Source organism: Bos grunniens, chromosome 21 (assembly GCF_055505025.1).
Source record: "Bos grunniens cultivar Pamir isolate PY7600 chromosome 21, Bosgru_T2T1.0, whole genome shotgun sequence".
Classification (NCBI taxonomy): domain Eukaryota; kingdom Metazoa; phylum Chordata; class Mammalia; order Artiodactyla; family Bovidae; genus Bos; species Bos grunniens.
In genome coordinates, this window is record NC_141185.1 from 68,649,397 (window position 1) to 68,672,800 (window position 23,404).

Sequence of the window (23,404 nt, forward strand, 5' to 3'; positions counted from 1 at the left end):
TTTAATTGCTCTATGCATTTATTAGCTAATATTAATGGAGCAGAGGGGACAAAAGCTCACAAACATTTCACACATTTCACAAGCTGCATTGCAGAACAAAAAGTGACTAAGAAGGATCAACAGTATCCTAGGGTCTTGGTGGACGCATTCCTGGGGGAGGTGGACCTTGAAAAGAAAAAGCAAAATTCCATGAGATCATAAAAAAATAGACAAACATAAATATTCAGGGGCCTGGCTAGTACCACTGAGAAAATTATTAATACTCACTCACCTCTTATCCCTGGTGGAGGGGGTCTCATTCCTGGAGGGGGCATGCCTATTGGTGTCCCACGAGTAGGAGGAAGCCCAATTGGTGGGCCCATGGGTGGTCTCATACCAGGTGGAGGAGCCATAATTCCTAGAAAGAAAAATGGCAGGAAAAAAAAAAAGCACATAAATCAGCTAAGATGGTAGCATAAAGCACAAGATAATAGTTAAAGAAATAAGCCAGGTACTAAGTAAAGAGTTGAACACATTTCTCCTTGACCATTGCTACGGCAGATCATCCCAATTCAAGAGTCCATAGTTTTCATTAAAAATCAATGGCCAAAAGTGAAAACATATTCCAAGCTCCTAGTTAGGGAGTTAGGCTGGGCCTTAATTTAGTATCTTCTTAAAGAGTGCTTTTGGTCATCATAATTTTATTTACCAGATCCACATCTGTATCTAAGAACCAAATTCTTTTAGAATTCTTTTTAGAACCAAATTCTCCATCGATTCCTTACCTGGAGGTGGGGTTGCTCGACCAACAGGTGTAGGTGCAGTCCCCCGTCCTGGTGGATACTGAGTTGGAGCTCCAGCAATGCTGGCAGTAGCCGCAACTGCAGCAGCTGCTACAGTGCCTCTTCCCTGTGGGGTCATTACCTGAGAAAGAACGCACAGACAGGCTGTAAATATAAACACTTCCTCACATCATTCAAATACAGAAAAGAAAAGGCTGATCATACACTATTTATTAAACACAAAGTAATTATAGCAATTATGCACTTCTCCCATTTTTCTCATTTAAGGCGCACTATCACCACTATCACACTCTCCTTTAAAATGAACATGTCCGCTTTTAACTTCATCAGCCCTTTGCATTCTCAACTCTGGTTTATCCATCCATATTCCTCTTCGCTCATCAGTGCTGAGTTACTGCTATCATGGTGGCTTCATAATGTATATTTGTACCCCTCTTCCCTCTACAGCATATACTGCTTTACACAGTACAGGATGTTCACTCAGTTTTTTCAGTCTCCTCAGTATAAGATTCCAGGTACTTTCTCTCAATAACACTCCTGGTGCCTCACCTGTTGAGATGGCCCCCCAACCCCTCGGACAGGGCCTGCTAATCCAGCAGGAGCCTGGGGAATTGGAACACCAGCTGGAACGCCTCTGCCAGCTGCCCTGCCAACCCCAGGGCCCCCTGCAGCTCCAGCAAGTGGTACCCGAGCAATGCCAGTCTGAAACAAAAAAATACATATATAGCTTGAAATCAAATTTATGAAAGCTATCTATCAATAATCATTCCTAAATAATTACCTCTTTTCAACATTTTACCATATAACCTATCTCATATGAGGTTCTATATTGAAAATAGCATCAAGAGAAGCATCCTACAGACTAGATGTATACTAGTCAAATTGGGAGCCCATATATTTTTCACTTTTTCACGATCCTATCAAGAGAAAATAAATCAGCACTCCTACCCATAACTAGATTGTAGTCAGCACATAGAATAACTCATTAGAATACGCTTAATCTCCCATTATAGACAAACAAGAACTTATATCAAGTGCCAGGCACATTTTGACAAAGGTATAGTGTACTTTGTCTCTGTTGTACACTCATTTAGCAAATAATTCAAATACTGTGATTCCCTCCCACATTAATGTTCTGTCCTGTCCTACATCTTTCTTACATCTTTGGGGGGTGGTCCCTCCACAGTCATGGAAACCAAATTCTCCCCACGCAACAACACCAGACCCAAAACTCGCTTTTCTTCACGCTCTGGCTGCTTAGCATTCTTTGGCCTATAAATGGGAAGAAAATTTTAGTATGGTAAGTTATGGATCGACTCACTAACATTTTTATAGATAATTACATATCAAGACAGTAATCCATGCCCAGATAGTCATGCTCAGTTACTGAGTTGTGACAAAAACAAAGAAAACTAGACTCGATATATAAAGGTGAGCTCTTTTCCTACTATACACCAAACTTCCAGAATATTCCCTCAATGTTGTACTATAGCAAAACTAATTTCTTCTTTGTGAAACACAGATGCAAATAACATTGCTAGGATTCTTTTAATGGTTGTTGCTATTGTTCAACTGGTAAGTCATGCCGACTCTGTGGCCCCAGGAACTGCAGCACAATACTTTGCTATCTTTCAATGTCTCCTAGAGTTTGTTCAAACTCATGCCCATTGAGTCAGTGATACCATCCAATCATCTCATCCTGTCACCCTCTTCTCCTGCCCTCAATCTTTTCCAGCATATGGGTCTTTATTGACAGCAAAACTTGGAATTTTATCTTTTTCCTTCCAGTTTTACTGACATATAACTGACAAACCATACTGTGTTAACTTTAAGGTGTATAGCATAATGACTTATTTCATGAAATAACTACCACAATAATTTTAGTGGACCTCCAACATGTCTTACAGATACAAAAAAAAAAATGTTTTTCCTTGAAAACTCTTTTAACAACTTTGATATATAACATACAGCACTGTTAATCTCATTTCTCATGCTGTGCATTACATCCCTTGTACCTAATTACCTTAAAAATGGAAGTTCATAATTTTTAACCACTTTCATCCAATTCACTCCACCATGCCCTGCCTCTGGCAGCCACAAATTTGATCTTGTTTTCTGAGTTTGTTTCTGAAGTATAATTGACCTACAATACAGCATTATTTTCTAATACACTACGCAGTAATTCAATTATTTCTATTATAAGGAGATCATTATAAAGTGATCAACACTGGCTAAGACTTTGAAGACAGGCAACATTGAAACTTCAAGTTTTCATGTTAAAATGGGAATTAAATCATTTTTAACTAAATAAATACTAATGACAAGACAACTGAAATAAGAGATGAGAACAGCAACAGGCAATAACAGCCTAATAGCAGACACCTGCTTATTCCTAGACTTACCACATACTATATAACCATGGGAAGCGGCTTCCCAGGTGGTGCTAGTGGTAAAGAACCCATCTGTCAATGCAGGAGACATAAGAGACGTAGGTCTGAGTTCTGGAAGATGGCAACCCACTCCAGTGTTCTTGTCAGGAGAATCTCATGGACAGAGCAGCCTGGCAGGCTACAGTCCATAAGGTGGCAAAGAGTCGGACACAACCAAAGTGACTGAGTATTCATGGATATAATCAGGGGAAATCTTTTTGAAAACTTTTTGAACCTCTGTTAGTCTAATTTCCTCATGTGTCAGCAGCAAAAATCATATATGCATACAGCTTCTACCATATAATATAGATAGTGCCTTATTTAGGTGAAATTATCCCTAAAACTTACTGAAGAATGAGACATAAATTAAGGATACACCTAAAGCACTCTCAAAGCACTTGTCTTTAGTATTTATCAAAGTTGTAATTTTTAAAAATCGTTTTCAGTAAAAATGTAGATTATTTAAACAAAACCTTAACATTGATCATTAACTTAGCATTCATCATCTAGAATTTCTGAAATGATCCAACTTCATATGCAGGAAGAAAATTAAGAATAAATAAAAACAAAAAGACAAGGAATATGTTATGGATTCTATTAAGATTTGAGAACAGATGTGTATAGCAGGCAGGCAAAGCATCATCACCTTTCTCTTCATACAGAAACTTCTAAGTGAATTGGTCAAATTAAATTTTTGGACAATGTATCATCAACTGTGGGAACAGAAGATATCAAGCCAATGGTCAATATAAATTCTGCCCCTAGATAAGAGCCTGAAACAAAACCATTTTGAACATCTAGAGATATTACTAGCACTAACCCAAATACTCTGAATGGAAAGTCAATTGAGTATAATGGCTCTGGGATCTCCCAAGTGCCACGCTCTTATTGTTACAGGAAGTTCCTCAAACACAGGTGCAAAGAGGATTGTGTCATAGGTAAGGCACAAGCATATTGAAGTTATTTCTGGAGAAAGAGCATGGATAAACCCCCAAAACAAATAAGCAAGGGAGATTAGAGGCTGATGCCAAATCAACACTGACCACGTGAGTTCAGACAAAACAAGGGGCAGGCAAAGAGGCTGGCTGAACAACTGCTAGACCAGGCCTGAACTATTCTATTCTCATTTCAAGTCCTCAACCATGAAGAGTAATTGTGACTCTTACAATTCCTTCGATCTCAATTTTCTAAATAAATATATATTGTTATTCTGAGAGTAGCATACAGCTTTTTTCCTCAGTTTCAGTTCATAATTGTAGTTTCAAAATTAAAATAAAAAATAAAAATAATGAAACAGTAGTGTGGATACAGTGACTCTAATACTGGGAGATTCATCCAATTCAGAGATGAGACCAGGACAGGACTGCCATTTTTCCTGTCTCCTTCAGCAGGTACCCTAACTACTTACTTTACCCTCCTTCACCCTTAACTGTTCTGCCTCTCCCTCAGGACCCCACTGCCCAAACCCAAAGTGGCCTTACTTGATCTTCCTGAACTCATCACAATCACAGAGGATCAAGTTCATATGCTTGTCAAAAGCCTTAAAGGTGCCAATGAATATACGACCATCTTGCAGGATACATCTCATCCTATAGTCAATGTGCTGCAGCATCTTGCTACTCTTTCCCACAGTCTGGAAGGAGTAAGATAAGAGTTAGTCATCACTTTGTCTGCAGCTACTTTCTAACCCTTTCCTGTTTCTTCCCCACTCCTGTACCAATCCAAATTTGGCTGCTTTCTTAACAAAAACATCATGCAGTCAATCTTTTCTTACCTTACCTTTAGGATACTAAGTTTGGACCCAGGACCACTTATACTCCTCTATGGAATGGTCTACTTTTCAGAATCCCTATGCAGTTTTCCACTGCCCTAAATATATGATTTCCCCAATAGATTCCCAAACCCAGTTCTCTCTTTTAGCATACCATCATTCTAATCCCTGTCCTTTCCCAATTCGAATCCCAAATCTCACTCTCCTACAGAGTACGTGATCCTGAGGACTATTTTCCCACTAGACACCTAGACAATTGGTGGGAAATTTCTATCTCCATCAAAAACTTTGCAGTTTCCGTCAACCCAATGTAAACATAATGTATTATTTTTCAGTTCTCTTTTAAAGGCCTCTATCCTAGTTTACACTTCACCTCTTATATCATTCAGAACTTTCATCAGTGTTTCTCAAACTTTTACTTAATTTTTTGTAAAGGTGCCACTAAGGCCCCTTTTAAAAAGATTTTCATCCCAAGTGACCACTCCACTAAAATTTTAATATGCAGAAATACTATTTCCATACTGTGGCCCTCTGGAAGACCCCAAACCACTGTAAAAATCTAAGATTCTTCTCATTCATCAAAAACTAATTTTCAGTTCCTTTGGATATCCTTCCCATTAATAATGTATGTTCTTGGTTACCTAAACTTAAACAGAGCCACCAAATGGATTAGGATGCTGTATCTCTCTAGACTGCTTTCCTTTGTACCAATCAAGTCTCAAAGACCTCCATTTTTCTTCTCCACTGATTTCAAGCCTGTTCCTCGGCCGTGGTTTTGCTGGACCATCCATTTTCAAAGTAGACTTTTCAATCTATTGAAATCTGACCTCTTGAGTCCCCCATCTGCAGGTGATTCCTCACCACTGTAAATACGACCAAAAATTCTGTCTTTCTTCACAATGCAAGATCTCTATAACAGGACAACATACAGAGGTTTTCTACAGTTTTTATCTAATGCAATGAGGTATCATCACTATAGATTAATTCCCTATTAAGAACCCTGAAACACCTCACACTCTGGAAATCCAATATATTTAGAGAGTAGCTTTTCTCCCCTCTACCCTAATAAACATCTTACCATGATTGCTGTTCCACCAAATTCAATGTCCACAGGAAAGTTTCAGGATCCTTAAGACCTAAGGGAAGGCTACAGATAAAGGTATGACGCAGGTTCTCTTACAAACAATGCAAGCTGAGGCAGAAGCTTCAAATAGTAGATGGAGCCTGCAGAGGAAAGCATGATCAAGCTGCACCACATCTACCATGGTTTAAAACAGGCAGAAAATCTTGTATGAAAAGTACTATTTGAGATACTCAAAATCACTCTATTTCATTCTTATACCCACCAATTAAACACCAAATTTCACTATTTGATGACCTTATCTCCCATTTTTTGCACACCTGTAAGTTACCAGTTTGTTGAATGTAATTTTACACAGAAATTCTTAAAAGTTTCAAAAATAAACTTAATTTTCTATTAATATTCCCAAAACATAGTATTCTCTTTTTCCATCCTTATTCTAAGGTGTTTGATTCTCTGGTCACAAGTTAATACCAAGTAATCTCAACTTCAACATTTTGGTATTCCTAAGTTTCTCCATTTGAATTCCTCCTGAGTTAGCCCAGATTTTGCTCCTTGGCTAAACCACCTAAATGCTTTAAACCACAATGTTACCTCCCCCCACCCAGCCAAAGTCCCTTCAGAATAATGCTAGGAAATATCTCTTCACTATGAATGTAATATATTATCACGTACCTGCTTAAGATGTCCTTTGTCAAAAGGTGACATACAACTACTGAATGCTTACATGTATGTACAGTCAACTTTCTTAGTAATCAAAGAAACAAACATTAGAATACAATCATTTCCCCCCGATTAACTTAAGAAAATGCTTCTAATAAGTATGAACCAAACCTAGCCAAAACTAGTAAGTGCTCTCAAACTGCTAATTATATTTAAAAAGCAAACATACACATTATGTTCTTTATGAATGGGAATTTGGTTTTACATAGATGTTCCTGGTGGCTCAGACGGTAAAGTGTCTGCCTGCAATGTGGGAGACCAGGGTTCGATTCCTGGGTCGGGAAGATCCCCTGGAGAAGGAAATGGCAATCCACTCCAGCACTCTTGCCTGGAAAATCCCATGACGGAGGAGCCTGATAGGCTACAGTCCATGGGGTCGCAAAGAGTCGGACACGACTGAGCGACTTCACTTTCACTTTGGTTTTACATAAAAGTAACTCAGTATCATAAACAAAATCTAGTTTAATTGTACTTTCAACAATGCAAATATTTCAAGTAAGATTGTTGTCTCCATTGTTTTCAATAGAGAAGATTTACAAACAGTAACCTGGTTAAGTAATTTACAATCATCTATTTTCTTATGTGAAAATAAAATCATTTAAATAGTGGTTAAGATCTATGACATAATAAAAAAAAAGAATGGTGTGTAAAACCGTAATAGATTAGAAGAGAGTTTAATGAAGTTATACAAATAGTTCAGTAAGAATGGTAAAATGTAGAGGCAGTATTTCCCTACAATTAGCAAAATTTCATGTCAGTTCATTACATTTTAAAGAGAACTTGGAGGGTATTAGGTTTTCTAAAAAAAATAATAATAATAATAAAATGACCATTACTCAGAATCTCTCTCCCAAGCTTTGTTCTCCACATGCAAACTACCATGCATCCTTTGTGCAGCTTTTTCTGTAAGTCAATCCTACCATCAATAAATGTAGTTTTTTCTTTTCCAATCTGGATTCCTTTTATTTCTTTTTCTTCTCAGACTGCTAAGGCTAGGACTTTCAAAACTATGTTGAATGATAATGATAAGAGTGGTAAGAGTGGACTCATCTTATTGCCGACTTTAAAGGAAATGCTTTCAGTTTTTCACCAGTGAGGATAACGTTTGCTCTGAGTTGGGTCTTTATTGGCCTTTATTATGTTGAGGTATGTTCCTTCTACGCCTACTCTCTGGTGAGTTTTAATCATAAATGGGTGTTTAATTTCGTAAAAGGCTTTCTCTGCATGTACTGAGATGATCATGTGATTTTTATCTTTCAATTTGTTAATATGGTGAATCATATTGACTAATTTGTGTATACTGAAGAATCCTTGCATCCCTGGATAAAGCCCACTGTTGGATTCAGTTTGCTAGCATTTAGTTGAGGATTTTTTCATCCATGTTCATCATTAATTGGCCTGTAATCTCCTTTTTTATGGCATCTTTGTCTGATTTTGGTAACAGGGTGACATGGTAGGGGACTTAAAATATCCCACTCACACCAATGGACAGATGATCCAGACAGAAAATCAATAAGGAAACACAAGTTTTAACTGATACAATGGATCAGTTAGACCTAATTGAGATCTACAGGGTATTTCATCCAAAAAAATAAACTTCACTTTTTTCTCAAGTGCACATGGAACATTCTCCAGGATAGATCACATCTGGGCCAGAAATCAAACCCTTGGTAAATTTTTAAAAGTTGAAGTCATTTCAAGCATCTTTTCTGATAAGGCTGTAAGATTAGGTATCAACTACATGAAAAGTACTATAAAAAACACAAACCCATGGGGGTTAAACAACAGGCTTCTGAATAACCAACAGATCACTAAAGAAATCAAAAAGGAAATCAAAAAACATCTAGAAACAAATGACAATGAAAGCACAACTCAAAATCTATTGGACGCAATAAAAGCAGTGCTAAGAGGGAAATTTATATACAAGCCTACTTCAAGAAAAAAGAGACGTCAAATAAACAACCTAATGTTACACCTAAAGTCAACTAGAAAAAGAATAACAACAACAAAAAAACTCAAAGCTAGTAGAAGGAAAGAAATCACAAAGATCAGAGAAGAAACAAATGAAAAAGAAATGGAGACTACAGCAAAATTCATTGCAAAGCTGGTTCTGTGAGAAGATAAAACTGATGATCCCATCAAGAACAAAAGGGAGAAGACTCAAGTCAATAAAATGAAAAATGAAAAAGGAGAAGTTACAACAGACAACACAGAAATACAAAGGGTCATAAGAGAATAGTATGAGCAATTACATGCCAATAATATGGACAAGTTGGAAGAAATGGAATCAATTTTTGGAAAAGTATAATCTTCCAAACCCGAACCAAGAAGAAACAGAAAATATGAACAGACCAATCACAAGCATGCAAATTGAAACTGTAATAAAAAATCTTCCAACAAACAAAAGCCCAAGGCCAGATGGCCTCACAGACAAATTCTATCAAAAGTTTAGAGAACACCTATCCTGCTCAAACTCTTCCAGAAAATTGCAGAGGAAGAAAAACTCCCCAAATAAATGTAATTTTAATCCAAATCCACATGAAAGTTTCAGGCCTATAATTTAAATGTTCTGAATTCTGACAGGATTCTCTGTAAAAGAGTAGTCTGTAAACTCAGGAAACCTTGGTATATGTTTGAACCACTAGCAATTTCCACTTTTATGATAGTATATCTAAGATGTAAGATCTTCAGCAATCCATGGAGACATTAAGTTAAGTGGTTATCTGAAATAGGGGGTGGAGTTGGGGAATGAATTAAATGGCACAAAGGGATCTTACTCAGGCAACAGAAAACCCTAAAAGGACATGTGGCAATGGCTGTAATGGCAATCTGCTTATAACTGGGCAAATTTTATGATATATAAAACATACACCAATTAAGCTGTTCTTATACAGTAAATTGTCTGAACCGTCAAATAATCTTCAAAGTTGCTAAGATTACATTTAATATTGCCACTAGTGCCTCCAAAGAACAAAAGCAGCTGAATGTTCAATAAGACAGTATTCCTGGCCCTTATTCCCAAATGGAGACATGCTACTAGACAATGAGCCACAGACAGTGATTACCAGGGGAAAAAAAGAGGGCTGGATATGGATTTTCAAAATTTCACTTAAAGGAAAGAAATGTAATCACAGAAAGGTTTCTGAAATAAAGATTAACATAATAGGCTTCCCTGGTGGATCAGACAGTAAAGAATCTGCCTGCAATGCAGGAGGCCTGAGTTCGATCCCGGCATCAGGAAGATCCCCTAAGAAGGGAATCGCTACCCATTCCAGTATTCTTGCCTGAAGAATTCCATGGATATAGCAGCCCAGTGGGCAACAGTCCATGAGGTCGCAGAGTCCGACGTGACTGAGTGACTAACACTTTCACTTTTCGGTGGGAATCAGTATCAAATGAGCATTTAAGGTGGAAATTTGTAGTCAGTCACCTCCCCAATGAAATTTTATAATTCAGAGTCAGGGATTTTACCTTCAAGTGCCAAAAGATTTCAGAGTCCAGATTTCCCAATCAGACCCATTTCAAATGTTTTATCCTGCCTGGCATTTCAGTGAACACAGACCAAACCAGGTTCATACAGCTTAGCTATTAAGAGATCAACAAATGCAAACAAAGATTTCCTGGTATAGTAGATCAGAACACAAAAGAAAGCCAGTCAGGCCTCTATCTATCCATCTAACCTGTTTGAGGTTCCAAACTCCTCCCACAACCACTATGTTACTACCATGTATAGAAATGCATCTGGGGATTTGAGTCATGGACTAAAGCAATGGAGACCTACAGAACTGGGGACATAAATATGTATTATGTATAAAATAATCCATATAAATAGGAGATAACATTTCACTCAGAATAGGGTTTGACTAATTGGAGAGGTTAAGAATGGGCTTCTCTTAAAGAGATGGACTTGAAATTTAGAAAGCTATACCTCATTCCTAAATTCAGCATACTCTAATCACGAATCCTTGTGAGAGAAAGGAGATGTATTACTTTGTAGAGTGATCAAATGTTATCTCCACAGCAAAGAAGAACAAAATGCTTTAAGAGGAAAAAAAAACAAGAGCAGCAATATTACACTGCACTAAGGAATTAGCAGTTATAATAAATTTCCTGATGAAAGCAGACATAAACAACTAAATGGTCCAGGTGGCCTGACTACATCCTGGGACTCCTCAGAAAGAGGTGTTCTCAAACTTTTGAAAAGGATGGACTTTGAAATGATTAAACTACATAAATATGTAAAGCTTCCTTAAATCAAAAGATCTGATGGTCAGACTTGGCCAATTAACACACAAAAAATGAGAAGTCACAGAACAATGGTATAGTATTAGTTCCCATTCACCTGATAAAATAGACTCTTCACAGAAAAAAGAAATATGCACAAAATTCTAATGTGAGAAACACAGCTAAGTGGAAACTATTAATCCACAAAGCAATGCCAGTTAAACCAGAGGAAAACAATCTTTCCATTTTGGAAAGTGTTTGTCAAAGGGGAAAAAAGAGACATCAAAGGTGGTACTAAGAAATTATCACTGTAGTAATTATTCTTGAACTTTTGAACTGTGGTGTCGGAGAAGACTCCTGAGAGTTCCCTGGACTGCAAGGAGATCCACCAGTCAATCCTAAAGGAAATCAGTCCTGAATATTCACTGGAAGGACTGACACTGAAGCTGAAACTCTAATACTTTGGCCACCTGATGCGAAGAACTGACTGATTAGAAAAGACCCTGATACTGGGAAAGATTGAAGGCAGAAGGAGAAGGGAAAAACAGAGGATGAGATGGTTGGATGGCATTACTGACTCAATAGTCATGAGTTTGAGTGGACTCCGGAAGTTGGTGATGGACAGGTAAGCCTGGTGTGCTGCAATCCGCGGAGTCGCAAAGAGTCAAAACATGACTGAGTGACTGAACTGACTGAATTATTCTTGATGGTAAATAATGCTTATGATGTTATTAAAAAGCAACATAACAAAACATTTAAGAACTTACTAATTTTTATACCCTGCATACCCAAACTGAATCCTCATCCTAATAAATTTAAAATACCTAATATACAGTATTTTTAAAATGCAGAATATTCATAATAGCATAGCAAACTAGGGGAAAAAAAAACACAAGTACAAAGGAAAAGTAAATCATGAAGGGACCATCATTTATTCATTACAAATGATATTGAGGATTATGTAATAAAATGAAGGAACATTAATGATATACATAAGTAGGGTAGTTTAAAAGCATGATTACAACTATGTTTTCAAAAGAAAAGCAAATGGGTAAAATGAAAGAAAAAAAAAAAATCCCACTATGGTTGAAACATGGCTATTTAAAATCTGTGGTTTACTTTCCCATTTTTCTTGGCTATCACTCATGCTTTACATTTTTATAATGAAAAAGAAAACATTATCAATTGTTTAAATGTCTTTACCCATTTACATGTATAGCAGACTTTAAGAAGACCCTTATGGCCAAATTCATCTGATTCTCTACTCTGCAATGTTTACTTCATCTACTCTCCTTACAATACCTTTCCCTTTACCACATTCTATAGTACCAACACTCCCCTACTGGCTCCACCTTATGTTTTCATCTTTGAAAGTGGTTCTCTAAGAGACTAGCAGACTTTTTCTTTTAAAGGGAAAGATAATAAATATTGTAGGCCTTGCCTGCCATTCAATCTGTCATGAATACTCCCATCTGCCACTGTACTGTCAATAATATTCACAGGCTGTATGTAAATAAATGGATATGGCTGTGATAACAAAATTTTTATTTATAAAAACAGGCAATAAATGAGTCAGATACTTTACCGACTCTTGCTGTAAAATAATTCTAGTAACTAGTACTATTTAGATGAAACTAGCAATTAAAACTTGGAAAATTACTCTACTTGCAGATCATAATTATGATTTAAATAATACTATACAGGAACTTGCAACAGTATCTAAACTATACTAAAGGGCCAAAGAATTCTTGGTTAAAAAATCAATTATGCACACTTATTCATGTAAAAATGTTCTTACTCTGGGGGACAGCTGAGGACAATTACCAGATTCCACTGTCTGAAATCAATGCTACTGTCTTGCAATCAAGTCCAGGCAAGTACTGCAGAATGCTGGGTAAAGAATTTAGTAGGGGAGGGTTTTTCCTTTTGAAATGATGGCCATAAACAAGCCTAATTAATTTGAGTTGTGGGGTTATACTCTGAAATAGAAATAAAGAAAATCTAGAAGAAAACTCATCTATAAACTTCTTTCCTCTCTTAGTTTCTGAAAAGCACATATTAAACCCTTTGAATTTAGGTCATTCAAATCTTAAACTTAAGAAAGGAAAAATAAAGTAATCAAAATTAATTGCAATTTTCTAAAAATCTAAGCAACTAACACAAAAAGACACTGTAAATAAATCTACATAACACTGACAAATCATGGGTTAATAGTTTTCTTACACGTCAGATGATCCAAAAAATGGGTAACAAAATATGAGAAAAGAAAACAAAAAATAACTAGTAAATAAGCCTGGGAAAATATTTAGCTTCTCATCTGCTAATGGATGTGATGTGTATTTCTAATCTAATAGAAATAAATTATATGTAATTGACATAATTAATGCAGATGAAAGTGTACCTGGCACTATACTTTCTCATGGCAATAAAGACTAATAATTGATAATATAATTTAGAACATGAACCTTCATTTCAAATTCCTTGATTTATTTTTACATCTGCATATCCAAGGAAATGATCCTATCTAATGTTTTCCAAAAAGCAAATTACTGAAGCTTCATTTCAAACTATCAGCAGAAAAAATAAAATTCTCACAGAAAGGAATTATAAAACATTAGCAGGATATTCAGCAACTATTCATAATGAAATGCTTTTCTTACATTAAGGTGAAAAGCAGTACAAGCTAAATATGAATAAAACTACCTAAAAAGAAAAGACTACATTGTCTAGAAAGTAACTCATGACAAAAGTCTTTCAGGGTGAGAGCATTAAGGTACTGCTTTTACTATTTAAAACTTTCTGCTATGTGTTTATATTTGTATGAAGCCTTTAAAGAAAAGAAATTGAATATATCCCAAATAATTAAATGACCTCCAAACATCCTACCCTTTAATTAGTTGTTTATGATTTCATCAGCTATAACCTGTTTTTATTTTTCTCTTGAAATCATCTACCTTGGTGTTCCAATACTGCTTTAACCACCTCTTGGTGTCTCAGCTAAGAATGCCTGTCTCAGTTCTGCCTGGAAATCCACCACAGGTACTTGCTGCTGCTGAGATCGCCTCAGGTACACGTGACACCTAAGACAAGAGCACAAAACACATAAATGAAAAGACATTTGCCTATGTAGTTAACAATGCAAATATGAAAAGACCCTTACATTTAATCCTCAAGGTTCAGAGCATACCATTACATTATGAACAAATTATAAAAGAAGAGACTCTCTGAAAAAACGAAGGTACAAGAACTGATGGATACTTACCCTCTTTGGTGATATTACCAAGGAACTTAAAAAAAGGAAAAAAAGAGCTCTTTTGGTTTAAAATGCCCTATAAAAGAACCAAGAGTATAATAACCATTTCTAATCTGGAAACAACTCTTTAACCCCTAGGGAGGTAGGGTATTGGTTAAGGTATTTCCAATGAGACATTTTAAGATAGTTATTTATGCTGACAAGAAATTACTAACTGAAACAAAGAACTTCCAAGCTACTTAGGCTCTCAGACTATGTAAATCTACCATCCTTTAGTTATCAGGGAATTCTGGAAAAATACTCAACATATTCCTACCTATGAATAGGACTCTATCTGGCTGTGAATCTGATCCTGAGGATAAGAGATACAGGAAATTACACAGGTTGCTGGCTAACAAGACAAGCATAAATAAATCACCAGCCAACAAACTGCCCTCATTGTAAGTATGTGCTTGTATACTAAGTCACTTTAGTTGTGTCTAACTTTTTGTGACCCTGTGGACCTTAGCCCGCCAGGCTCCTCTCTTCATGGGATTCTCCAGGCAAGAATACTGGAGAGGGTTGCCGTGTCCTCCTCCAAGGGATCTTCCCAGGGATGGAACCCATTTCTCTTACTTCCTGCACTAGCAGGCAGTTGATAAGTACATATGTATGAAAATATTCAGTAACAGCTAGAATTGAAAATGGGACTGTGATAAATGGTTTTCCACTATTTCTATACTTTTAAAATAAGATTTTTAACTGCAGTTCACGGGGTCACAAAGAGTGGGACATGACTAAGCAACTGAACAACAACATAAAGAATTAGCCTGGACTTTGTCCATGGTTCCTAGAAGGTAATCTCTAATCCTTTGAGTTTAACAAGTGATAGGAGTGTCTTTGTTATTCCTGGTGGGCCTCAGGGATCACACCAGAGCTAAAGCTAACTAGATGGCTCAGGTTAAAAGCTGGGCTTAGAGAACAGAATATTTATACTGCTTACCTGTTTCTATGATCCACCTATTATCAAAGTGGACAAAGGTGGTTGGGGAAATTATATTATTTTTCCAATGCAAAATTACCCTCAGATTCTAGTTCAGCACCTCCTAGTATTTATACGTAACATATACAACAGACATCAGGAAAATGAAGTTGTCTCTTCTTCAAAAGCAATGAAGTATTTCCATAGGTATGGACAAATGAGTGAAACCTAAAGCAGGCTTTTAGAAGATTACCATATGACCACCTATTATACTGATGATTCACACTAATGTTACACTGGATAAAGGCTCTAATAAAATATAACAAATGTAACAGAACCTTCACTCACTAACAAAGATCCTCTCCCAAGAAATCTCCTCCACCCATATCTCTGCCGCAATCTCTAATTTACCTCAAGTTATTTCTAGAGATTCTGGAGAGGAAAAAAATGGCATTACCATGTAAAAGAAAACAGGCAAATGCCTATCATAAATTATATAAAATATTCACTCAAAGTATTCCTTTTCAAAGTTTAATAAAGGAAAGAATAACGAAGTCTGAAGAATAAGTAAAATAAAACAGACATGGGAAAATGGAGAAATCTTTTTGCCTTGCCAATAATTTTAAATATGCAAAATACTGAAATTTCCCCACATATTAAACGAGCAAATAACAAAAATAAGATACAAAATGCTACCCACGTTGTATAATAATTTCTGTAAAAAACTTCATATTTGAAGAAGTGGAATAAAATACAAATAAATATTAATAACAGTTGACCCTTAAACAAAAGTCTGAATTGTGTGGGTCTACTTATATGTGTTTTTTCCCCCAATAAATATATTGGAGATTTTTTTTTTTTGAAATTTTTGACATTTTGAAAAACTTACAGACAAGCCAGAGCCTAGAAACATCAAAAAAAGAAAGGTATGTCATGAACACGTAAAATGTATATAGACATACATTTAACATAAAAATGTTGTTCAGTCAACTGTCTATATTATCAGTAACGCTTCTAGTCAACAAGAGGCCATTTACAGTTCAATTTGGGGGGACTCAAAAGATATATGGGGATTTTTGCCTATGTGGGGGACTGCAACCCAACTCCCTCATTATTCAAAAGACAACTGTAATATTAATTTTCAGATTGACTGCTCCTTTATTCACTGCAATAACTAAGAAATGCAAACAACCTAAATATCCATTAGTAAAATAATGATAATGTTATTATAGAACACCTGACATGGAAAGACTCCCAAGGCATATTATTACAGAATAAATCTTCTGTATATAAACAAACATGCCTAGACACACAAACACACACACACTCCATATGTGTATACATGAATGCATATTAAAAGGTCTGAAATGATAAGAGATCAAACTACCTGAGGATTTATCTCTGGGGAGAATGGACAGGGAGGGGAATGGACTAGTGATATTTGATACTGTGTATCTCAAAATTACATGTTTTATGAGAAAATTATATTCCTGTATTAGTAACAGCAATACAATTTGAAAAGTAACAGCTTTAGGAAAGAAAAACAATTTTACCACTGATAACTATCAAGATTTGTCGTAATAACAAAGTGCACAAGACCCAATGTAGATTCAGTATGTATCATGTCATTGTTATTGTTTTAGCTGCTAAGTTGTGACTCTTTAGAAATATTAATATAGTTTTAATTGAAATGCTCCTTCTAGAAACACATTCATATCCTAAATTGAGAAAAATGTATACATTTTAAATGCACTAACTAAAAAATTCTAAAGACTGCAGAGCAAACATGAATACATAAATTTACATCTCTTCAAAGCACAGAACATTTGGCAAGCACAACAGAAGTGTAACAAATAATAAAGCAGAAACAACTTTAATATAAGTATGCTGAAGGAGGTAGAACTTTATGAACATACCATGTTACCTACACATTAGCAAAAGTAAAGTTAGGACAACATGGTTATGGATGATTTAATTGCTTTTTTACTGTATCAATATAACATGCACAAGCTTCTTTCATTAATTAAATTCATTTAAATTCCCTGTGGCAGCATACTTTGTTCCACTTTGAAAATGCCCTAAATTGGTTCTCAGGGCCTGACTGTACTCACTCCTGGTTGCTCAGTGAGGCTGTCCTTCTACGTTTGACTTGGACTTCCACCTCTGGTACGTGCTGTTCTGTAGTCCGTCTCAAGTGTAAACGGTCCCTGAGGTAGAAAGGGGATTTGTTTTATAGACCTCATCAATTTCTGAAATAACCACTTACTTAAAGATTATACATGTATCTAGTAAAATGGAATTTTTAAACTCCGTCTAATCTAATTAAAGCAAGGTATGGTGATATATACCAATTACAAATCAATACAACTGACAAAGGTAGAATTAAATATTAGAAGATCTTTATCCATCAATGGTCAGAATCTAGCCCAAAACTACTTTATCCCTTTAGATTCCCCTTGACAGCAGGAAACGTCAAAGGAAAAATATCAAAAAATTAAGCAAAACTGTGTATTTCTACATATACTCACATATACAGATATAACACTATATATTTAGATATATTTACACAAAAATAAATGTACATACATCTGAAAAAGTGGCAACATTGATTCCAAAAATTATTTGAAAAGTATTTTATTATGATAGATCCTCTGTATAGTGGAATAAAGTATAAAATTTAAATTACGAAATGTCTAAGCAATCTCTCGTGTGAATGCTTCCTTCTTAGAATTTGAGAAACAAGAAATTTTAAAAATGCTTAAAGAAAAAAAAAACATAGCCACTGACAGTATAATCCGCAGAATAGCTCACAAAATGGCTGCTCAAAGGATCTGAACAGGAAATCTGTTCAGCACTTGGGTCACAGACTAGAAACTACAGGAACTGAAATTTTAAAATGTCCAACTCAAAACAGAGATAAGGAAAGGCATTTTACACAAGTCATGCAATGTAGTATTTCACAGGCAGATTTCAAAGGACACATTCCAAAAGACAATTTCCTGAACCCATGCTATTTTAGGTTTCATATTAGATTACGCAAAATAAACAAAAGAGTTTAACAATAACCCCGGATTTGCTTCAAAAACTTTAATGTTCTAATCAAGCAGTAGGAAAGATCATTAAAAAAAAAAAAAACCTTTGCTAATCTCCTTGATTTTTGGACCTTTGATTAGGTAATGCTTTCTTAGATTATGACACCTAAAGTACCTAACAGAAACAGAAATCCATAGGATTTCACCAAAAGTGAAAAATCTTTGATTCAAAAGACACTTAGAAAAACAATTAGAAGCATGGGAGAAAATATATGCAAATTATACATGGGATTAAAGTCTTTTATCCAGAATATATATAGTATTAATATTAGTCGCTCAGTCGTGTCCAACTTTTTGCGACCCCATGGACTACATGTAGCCCGCCAGGCTCCTCTGTCCATGGGATTCTCTAGGCAAAAATACTGGAGTGGGCTGCCATTTCCTCCTCCAGATGTAAAGAACTCTAATTTAGAAAGAGATAAAGATCTCTTACAACTCAATAATATAGTAACAAAACTCAATTTTAAAATGAGTAAAGGGGGCTTCCCTGATGGCTCAGTGGTAAAGAATCCACCTGCCAAAGCAGAAGACACAAGTTCCATACTTGGTATGGGAAGATCCCACATACAGACCATGAAGCTGCTAAATCCCTACACCACAACTTTTGAGCCTGTGCTTTAGAGCTCAGGAACAGAAAAAACTGAAGCCCACATGCCCTAGTGCTGGCCTGCACAAGAGAAGACACAGAAGAGAAGACCTTGCACTCCAACTTAAAGAGAATAGCCCCAGCTCACCACAACTAGAGAAAAGCCTGTGCAACAACGAAGACCCAGCACAGCTATGAAATAAATAAATTACAAAAAATAAAATGAATAAAGGATTCAAACAGATTGCTTTCCAAAAGCATAAAAATTTCCCTTAACAGAAGAAAAGACACTCAATATGAGGGTCGTTAGGAAAACACAAATCAAAACCACAAACACCACTTTACACCACAGGAGTAGGATGTGGAGAAACTGGAGAAATGAAAAATGACACAACTCTGGCATTTCTTAAAAATGTTGAGCATATTAACATGTGACCCAGTATTTCCACTCCAAGCTTGGAGTGAAACAAAAACTCAAACTTGAACATGAAAGTTCCTAGCAGTGTTAGTTGTAATAGCCAAAAATAGAAATAACCCAAAGTATAAATGATGAATGCATAAACAAAATACGGTGTGGTACGGTATATATCCATACAATGGAATGTCATTCAGTCACAAAAAAGGATGAAATACTGATACATAAGATGGTAGTTTCAAACATATTTACTAATACATTAATACAGTAAAAGGAATTATAAACCTCTGCTTTACTGTAGACTTCTGCTTTGTCATAGACCACCCATTATGATTAATCAAAGCTTAACTGAGAGTACCCCATTATCCATCCCACCCCTCAGAAAAAATCTTCAGTTCCTTTATGTAACCTGAAGGTCTGTGTTCAATTGAGAAAACAATCAGTATATAAAGGTATCTTTTTCATTTTCAAAGATTTTTAAAGCTACTTGCAAAATCAGTGACGAACAGCTTTATTTTGAACTTTGTTCTAAATACACATATGTACATTTGTAATGTCCCTAACTGCATTTCCAACCCAGAAGCCAACATTTCAGAAAATTCAGCATTTAAGGAGAAAAAAAAATGCTACATGTACACAATGGTAATTTTTCACTCCAAAATCCCTTTCATTAAAAAATTAATACTAATCTGGAAATATGGGCTTCTCAGATGGCTCCACGGTAAAGAAGCCACCTGCCAAACAGGAGACTCCGGTTCAATCCCTGAGAAGATCCCCAGGAGAAGAAAATGGCAACCCACTCCAGTATTCTTGCCTAATAAATCCCATGGACAGAGGAGCCTGGCTATCATCCATGGAGTCCCAAAAAAGTCAAGACACGAGTTAGCAACTAAAACAACAACAAATTTGAAAATATACTGAAAAAGCCAAAGATGATGAGATATGATAGGGTTTTTTCCTAATAGTCTATCAAATATTCAGGATTCCTTACACGCCCCTCCCCCCGAAAGTAATAACTCAATGACTAAGATCTCAAGAATGAGAAATAAAAATTAAAAAACACAAAGATAATGTGAGGTAATCCCAGGGTGTGATCTCCCCACTAACATGTAAATCAGTGTCTCCAAAAACAAAACCTTTAGAATCAAAGAGAATTCTGAGCCAGCCAGCACCCAGGAACCAGAAAATAAAACTTCTTTGCCCACTCGTACTAGCGAAGGATGATGCCTTAACCATCAACAACTCATGTTCAAAGTACCTTGCCTTAGAAAGCAACACACAGTCCTTGCTCTAAACTTCAGACAGGGCTCATATTCCTTTCCCATTCTCAAAAAGCTGTGGTACTATGCCAAATATTCACAAGGCAGGACAGAGACCTTCAAACTTCAGGTCTTTCCACAGGGTCCGCCATATTGAGGTCCTAAGTCAGAGGGCAAGACTACAAAATGGCGGACCAGGATGATGCACTCTCATCTCGCAAAGGGCCAAATGATCAGATGTTCATATTTGAAGCAGTATCTTCCTACAAGCAGAAAAAGAAAATGCAAATCATAAGTATCACAAAATACCAGAGTCCTATTTTTCGAGCTACTAGAAAATAATTCCAGAACAAAGCTTCCAAAGCTTAATTTACATTTCCCTTAATTACATTCTAATGGGGCACACAAGCAGGCGTACTGTTTGTGATAAATGAGTATAAAAGGCAAGCACATCAAAATTCTGCAAGGAAAACCCTTAAAAATGTCCCCCCAAATCAAAGTATGGGAATAGTAATACAATAACCATAGTATTTTGTTAATTACCCCTTCTCAGCGAATATTCATAGCAGCTCCAACTTCAAAAATAATGGAACAAAAATAATAATTAAAAAATCAAGAGGAAGGGGATATGTACACACATAGCTGAACACATTAGCAACTGTGAAGTTGCTGTACAGCAGAAACTAACACAATATTGTAAAGCAAATATATTCCAAATTTTTTAAAAAGTCCAATTAAGGGCAACAATTCACTAATCCCAGATACACCCAGGACTCACATTCTACATTTTTCTCTGCTGTTCTCCTTGAACAAACAATTCATAGACCTCAGTTCCCAAGAGTCCTAGAGAAGTCTTGATCCCCTGATTTAAGGATATTATAAAGGTAACATCACCAATGGATTATCTAGCAATCAAGAAATAGGACAGACAGGTCAGGGAAATGTAGCTATAGAATTATATAATCTGGGAAACTGAAATCAGAGATTAAAGGGATGAGAGTTGTCTAAAAGGCTAACTTAATCCACTTAATACAGCAAACAATTAAGACTGCTCACAGTACCACCTAAGGCAAATGAACAAAACTGAAAAAGCTCCTGCACCAGTGATGGAGGCTGTCTTTTAAGTAGAGTAGTGAATCCCAGAATGCACTCACCTCTCTTGGCCTCCAAGCCCGCACCTCTCCCTTAAAAAGGTAAGAGAAGGCCAGGAGCACAGTGCAGCTGCCCTGACATTTCAGGCAGGCACAGGATGGAAAAATCGTGCAACTCTCTGGCCTACCTGCTCCATTCTACCATGGCACTGCAGGGAAGAGGTGACTTATAAGGCAGAGGCTGCCCAAACCTGTGCCCTTCCTCCCCTAAGCCCACTCCAGCAGAGCAGGGAAGAGACAGGGACAGGGGACGTAGATGTAGGGGGTAGCGGGCCACCCCACACAGCGGAAGCTGCACAAATCCCCTCCCCCAGTGCACAGCAGAGGTGGTGTCATCACTGACGCGCCTGCGCACCCCGAGCCCACACCTTCCCTACTGCAGCACCAGGGTGCGGCAGCCTCCCCTCCCCTCCCCCCCCCCGCCCCCCCCGCCCCCCCCGCCCAGTCCGCCTCTCCCGCTTTGCGCACGGCTCTCCGGAGGGCGCGGCCGACTCCCCGCCTGCAGGCCGCAGGACCGCCCCTCCCACACTGCGGCACCATGGGGAGGGCCGAGCCCCCACTCCGCGCCTGCGCAGAGCCGCACAGCTGCGGTGGCCGCCATCTTCGCAGAGCCGCACAAAGGTTGTGATGCCACACCGACCCCCACACTCCTGAGCTGGCCTTCGAAACTCTCGTTCCAAACGCAGGGAAAATGCATGCGAACAAGAAACTCCTCTGGCTGTCACATCCCAGAACCTGGCAGGTCCCATGCATTAGATGGGCTGTGAATACCACATCCCTCCTCTTACACCAAGCTCACAAATGGGAGATATCTAAAGGCATCAAGTATATAAGGACCAGACATTTTTGCAGCCACCCCTTCAATTTAGGGACAGAGTAGTTTTGCTGCACTATTCAAACTCTAAGACCACTGCCGGTGACAAGAACACTGAACAGTTCTCTCTTTTCTTCAAACAGATGGCCTCCTCCACCCGCATGCCCCCACCCACTCACCTCTTGCGGCCATGTCGCAAGACTTCTTTGTCATGCCCCCACCATTGCCGGCACCCCACCACCCCCACATACCGAGGCCACAGAGGGACCCCACCACGCTCCCTCTGCCCCCTACACCCCCCACGGGCAGCGCAGTCTCTCGGCCGCCCCCTCAATAAGCCGCCACCATGGCCACCGCGACCACTCCGTCGCCCCTTCCTCATCAATGCCGCGGGGACCACCACAACCACTCCCTCCCGCTGCTGCCACACATCAGCACCTCCGTGGACACGGCAGCTGTGGACGCCGCTAACCGCGCCCTCCCCCGACTGTTGCATCGTGGCCAGCCGCGGTCGCGGCCTCAACCACCGGAACAAAGAATCAGAGAATCTTAGGGGGTGCAACATGACGGTGCAGATACCCCCAAGACCTGACAAAACACGGTCGGGAGAGTCAGTCCAGCCCCAAGCCTCCAGAAGTTCCATCCGGCCACCGAACAAAGAACTTGAGAGCCCAGATCCCCAGTAAATACCGAAATACTTCTAGTTCTGGAAGCTCAGGATGATTAAAAAAAAAAAAATGTTGCCCACCACACGGCTGACCTGGCCCGCTCCATCGCGCCGCTGGCCGCTCCTCAGAACACAACGTCACGCATCTCCGGCTGGCAGACTACGCTGCGCTGCTCCACCGCCACGGCACCACTCC

The 23,404-nt window shown here is 37.9% G+C and overlaps 2 protein-coding genes and 1 long non-coding RNA gene across 7 annotated transcripts; all 3 read right to left on the reverse strand.

The window, feature by feature from the left end:
• On the reverse strand, positions 1-6,206 carry SNRPN (small nuclear ribonucleoprotein polypeptide N). 2 transcript variants are annotated; one of them, XM_086364959.1, is made up of 7 exons: positions 5,624-6,206; positions 4,693-4,844; positions 1,943-2,054; positions 1,332-1,484; positions 765-903; positions 272-397; positions 1-165 (listed from the first exon to the last, which is right to left on the reverse strand). In XM_086364959.1, the coding sequence occupies exons 2-7, from the start codon at positions 4,821-4,823 to the stop codon at positions 128-130; spliced, it is 699 nt and encodes a 232-aa protein (XP_086221085.1). In that variant the 5' UTR covers positions 4,824-4,844; positions 5,624-6,206; the 3' UTR covers positions 1-127. The 2 variants fall into 2 exon arrangements, with proteins under 2 accessions (XP_086221085.1, XP_086221084.1); XM_086364958.1 differs by having other exon boundaries at positions 6,061-6,201.
• Positions 2,019-23,404, reverse strand: SNURF (SNRPN upstream open reading frame). Of its 3 annotated transcripts, XM_086364975.1 has the most exons (4): positions 23,290-23,404; positions 17,336-17,431; positions 13,965-14,090; positions 2,019-2,054 (listed from the first exon to the last, which is right to left on the reverse strand). In XM_086364975.1, the coding sequence occupies exons 1-3, from the start codon at positions 23,313-23,315 to the stop codon at positions 13,985-13,987; spliced, it is 228 nt and encodes a 75-aa protein (XP_086221101.1). In that variant the 5' UTR covers positions 23,316-23,404; the 3' UTR covers positions 2,019-2,054; positions 13,965-13,984. The 3 variants fall into 3 exon arrangements, with proteins under 3 accessions (XP_086221101.1, XP_086221100.1, XP_086221102.1); XM_086364974.1 differs by lacking the exon at positions 2,019-2,054 and having other exon boundaries at positions 13,937-14,090; XM_086364976.1 differs by lacking the exon at positions 2,019-2,054 and having other exon boundaries at positions 23,302-23,404.
• On the reverse strand, positions 20,635-22,123 carry LOC147349935 (uncharacterized). 2 transcript variants are annotated; one of them, XR_015150186.1, is made up of 2 exons: positions 21,731-22,123; positions 20,635-20,839 (listed from the first exon to the last, which is right to left on the reverse strand). It is a non-coding gene; the product is annotated as an uncharacterized LOC147349935 (long non-coding RNA). The 2 variants fall into 2 exon arrangements; XR_015150187.1 differs by lacking the exon at positions 21,731-22,123 and adding an exon at positions 21,355-21,492.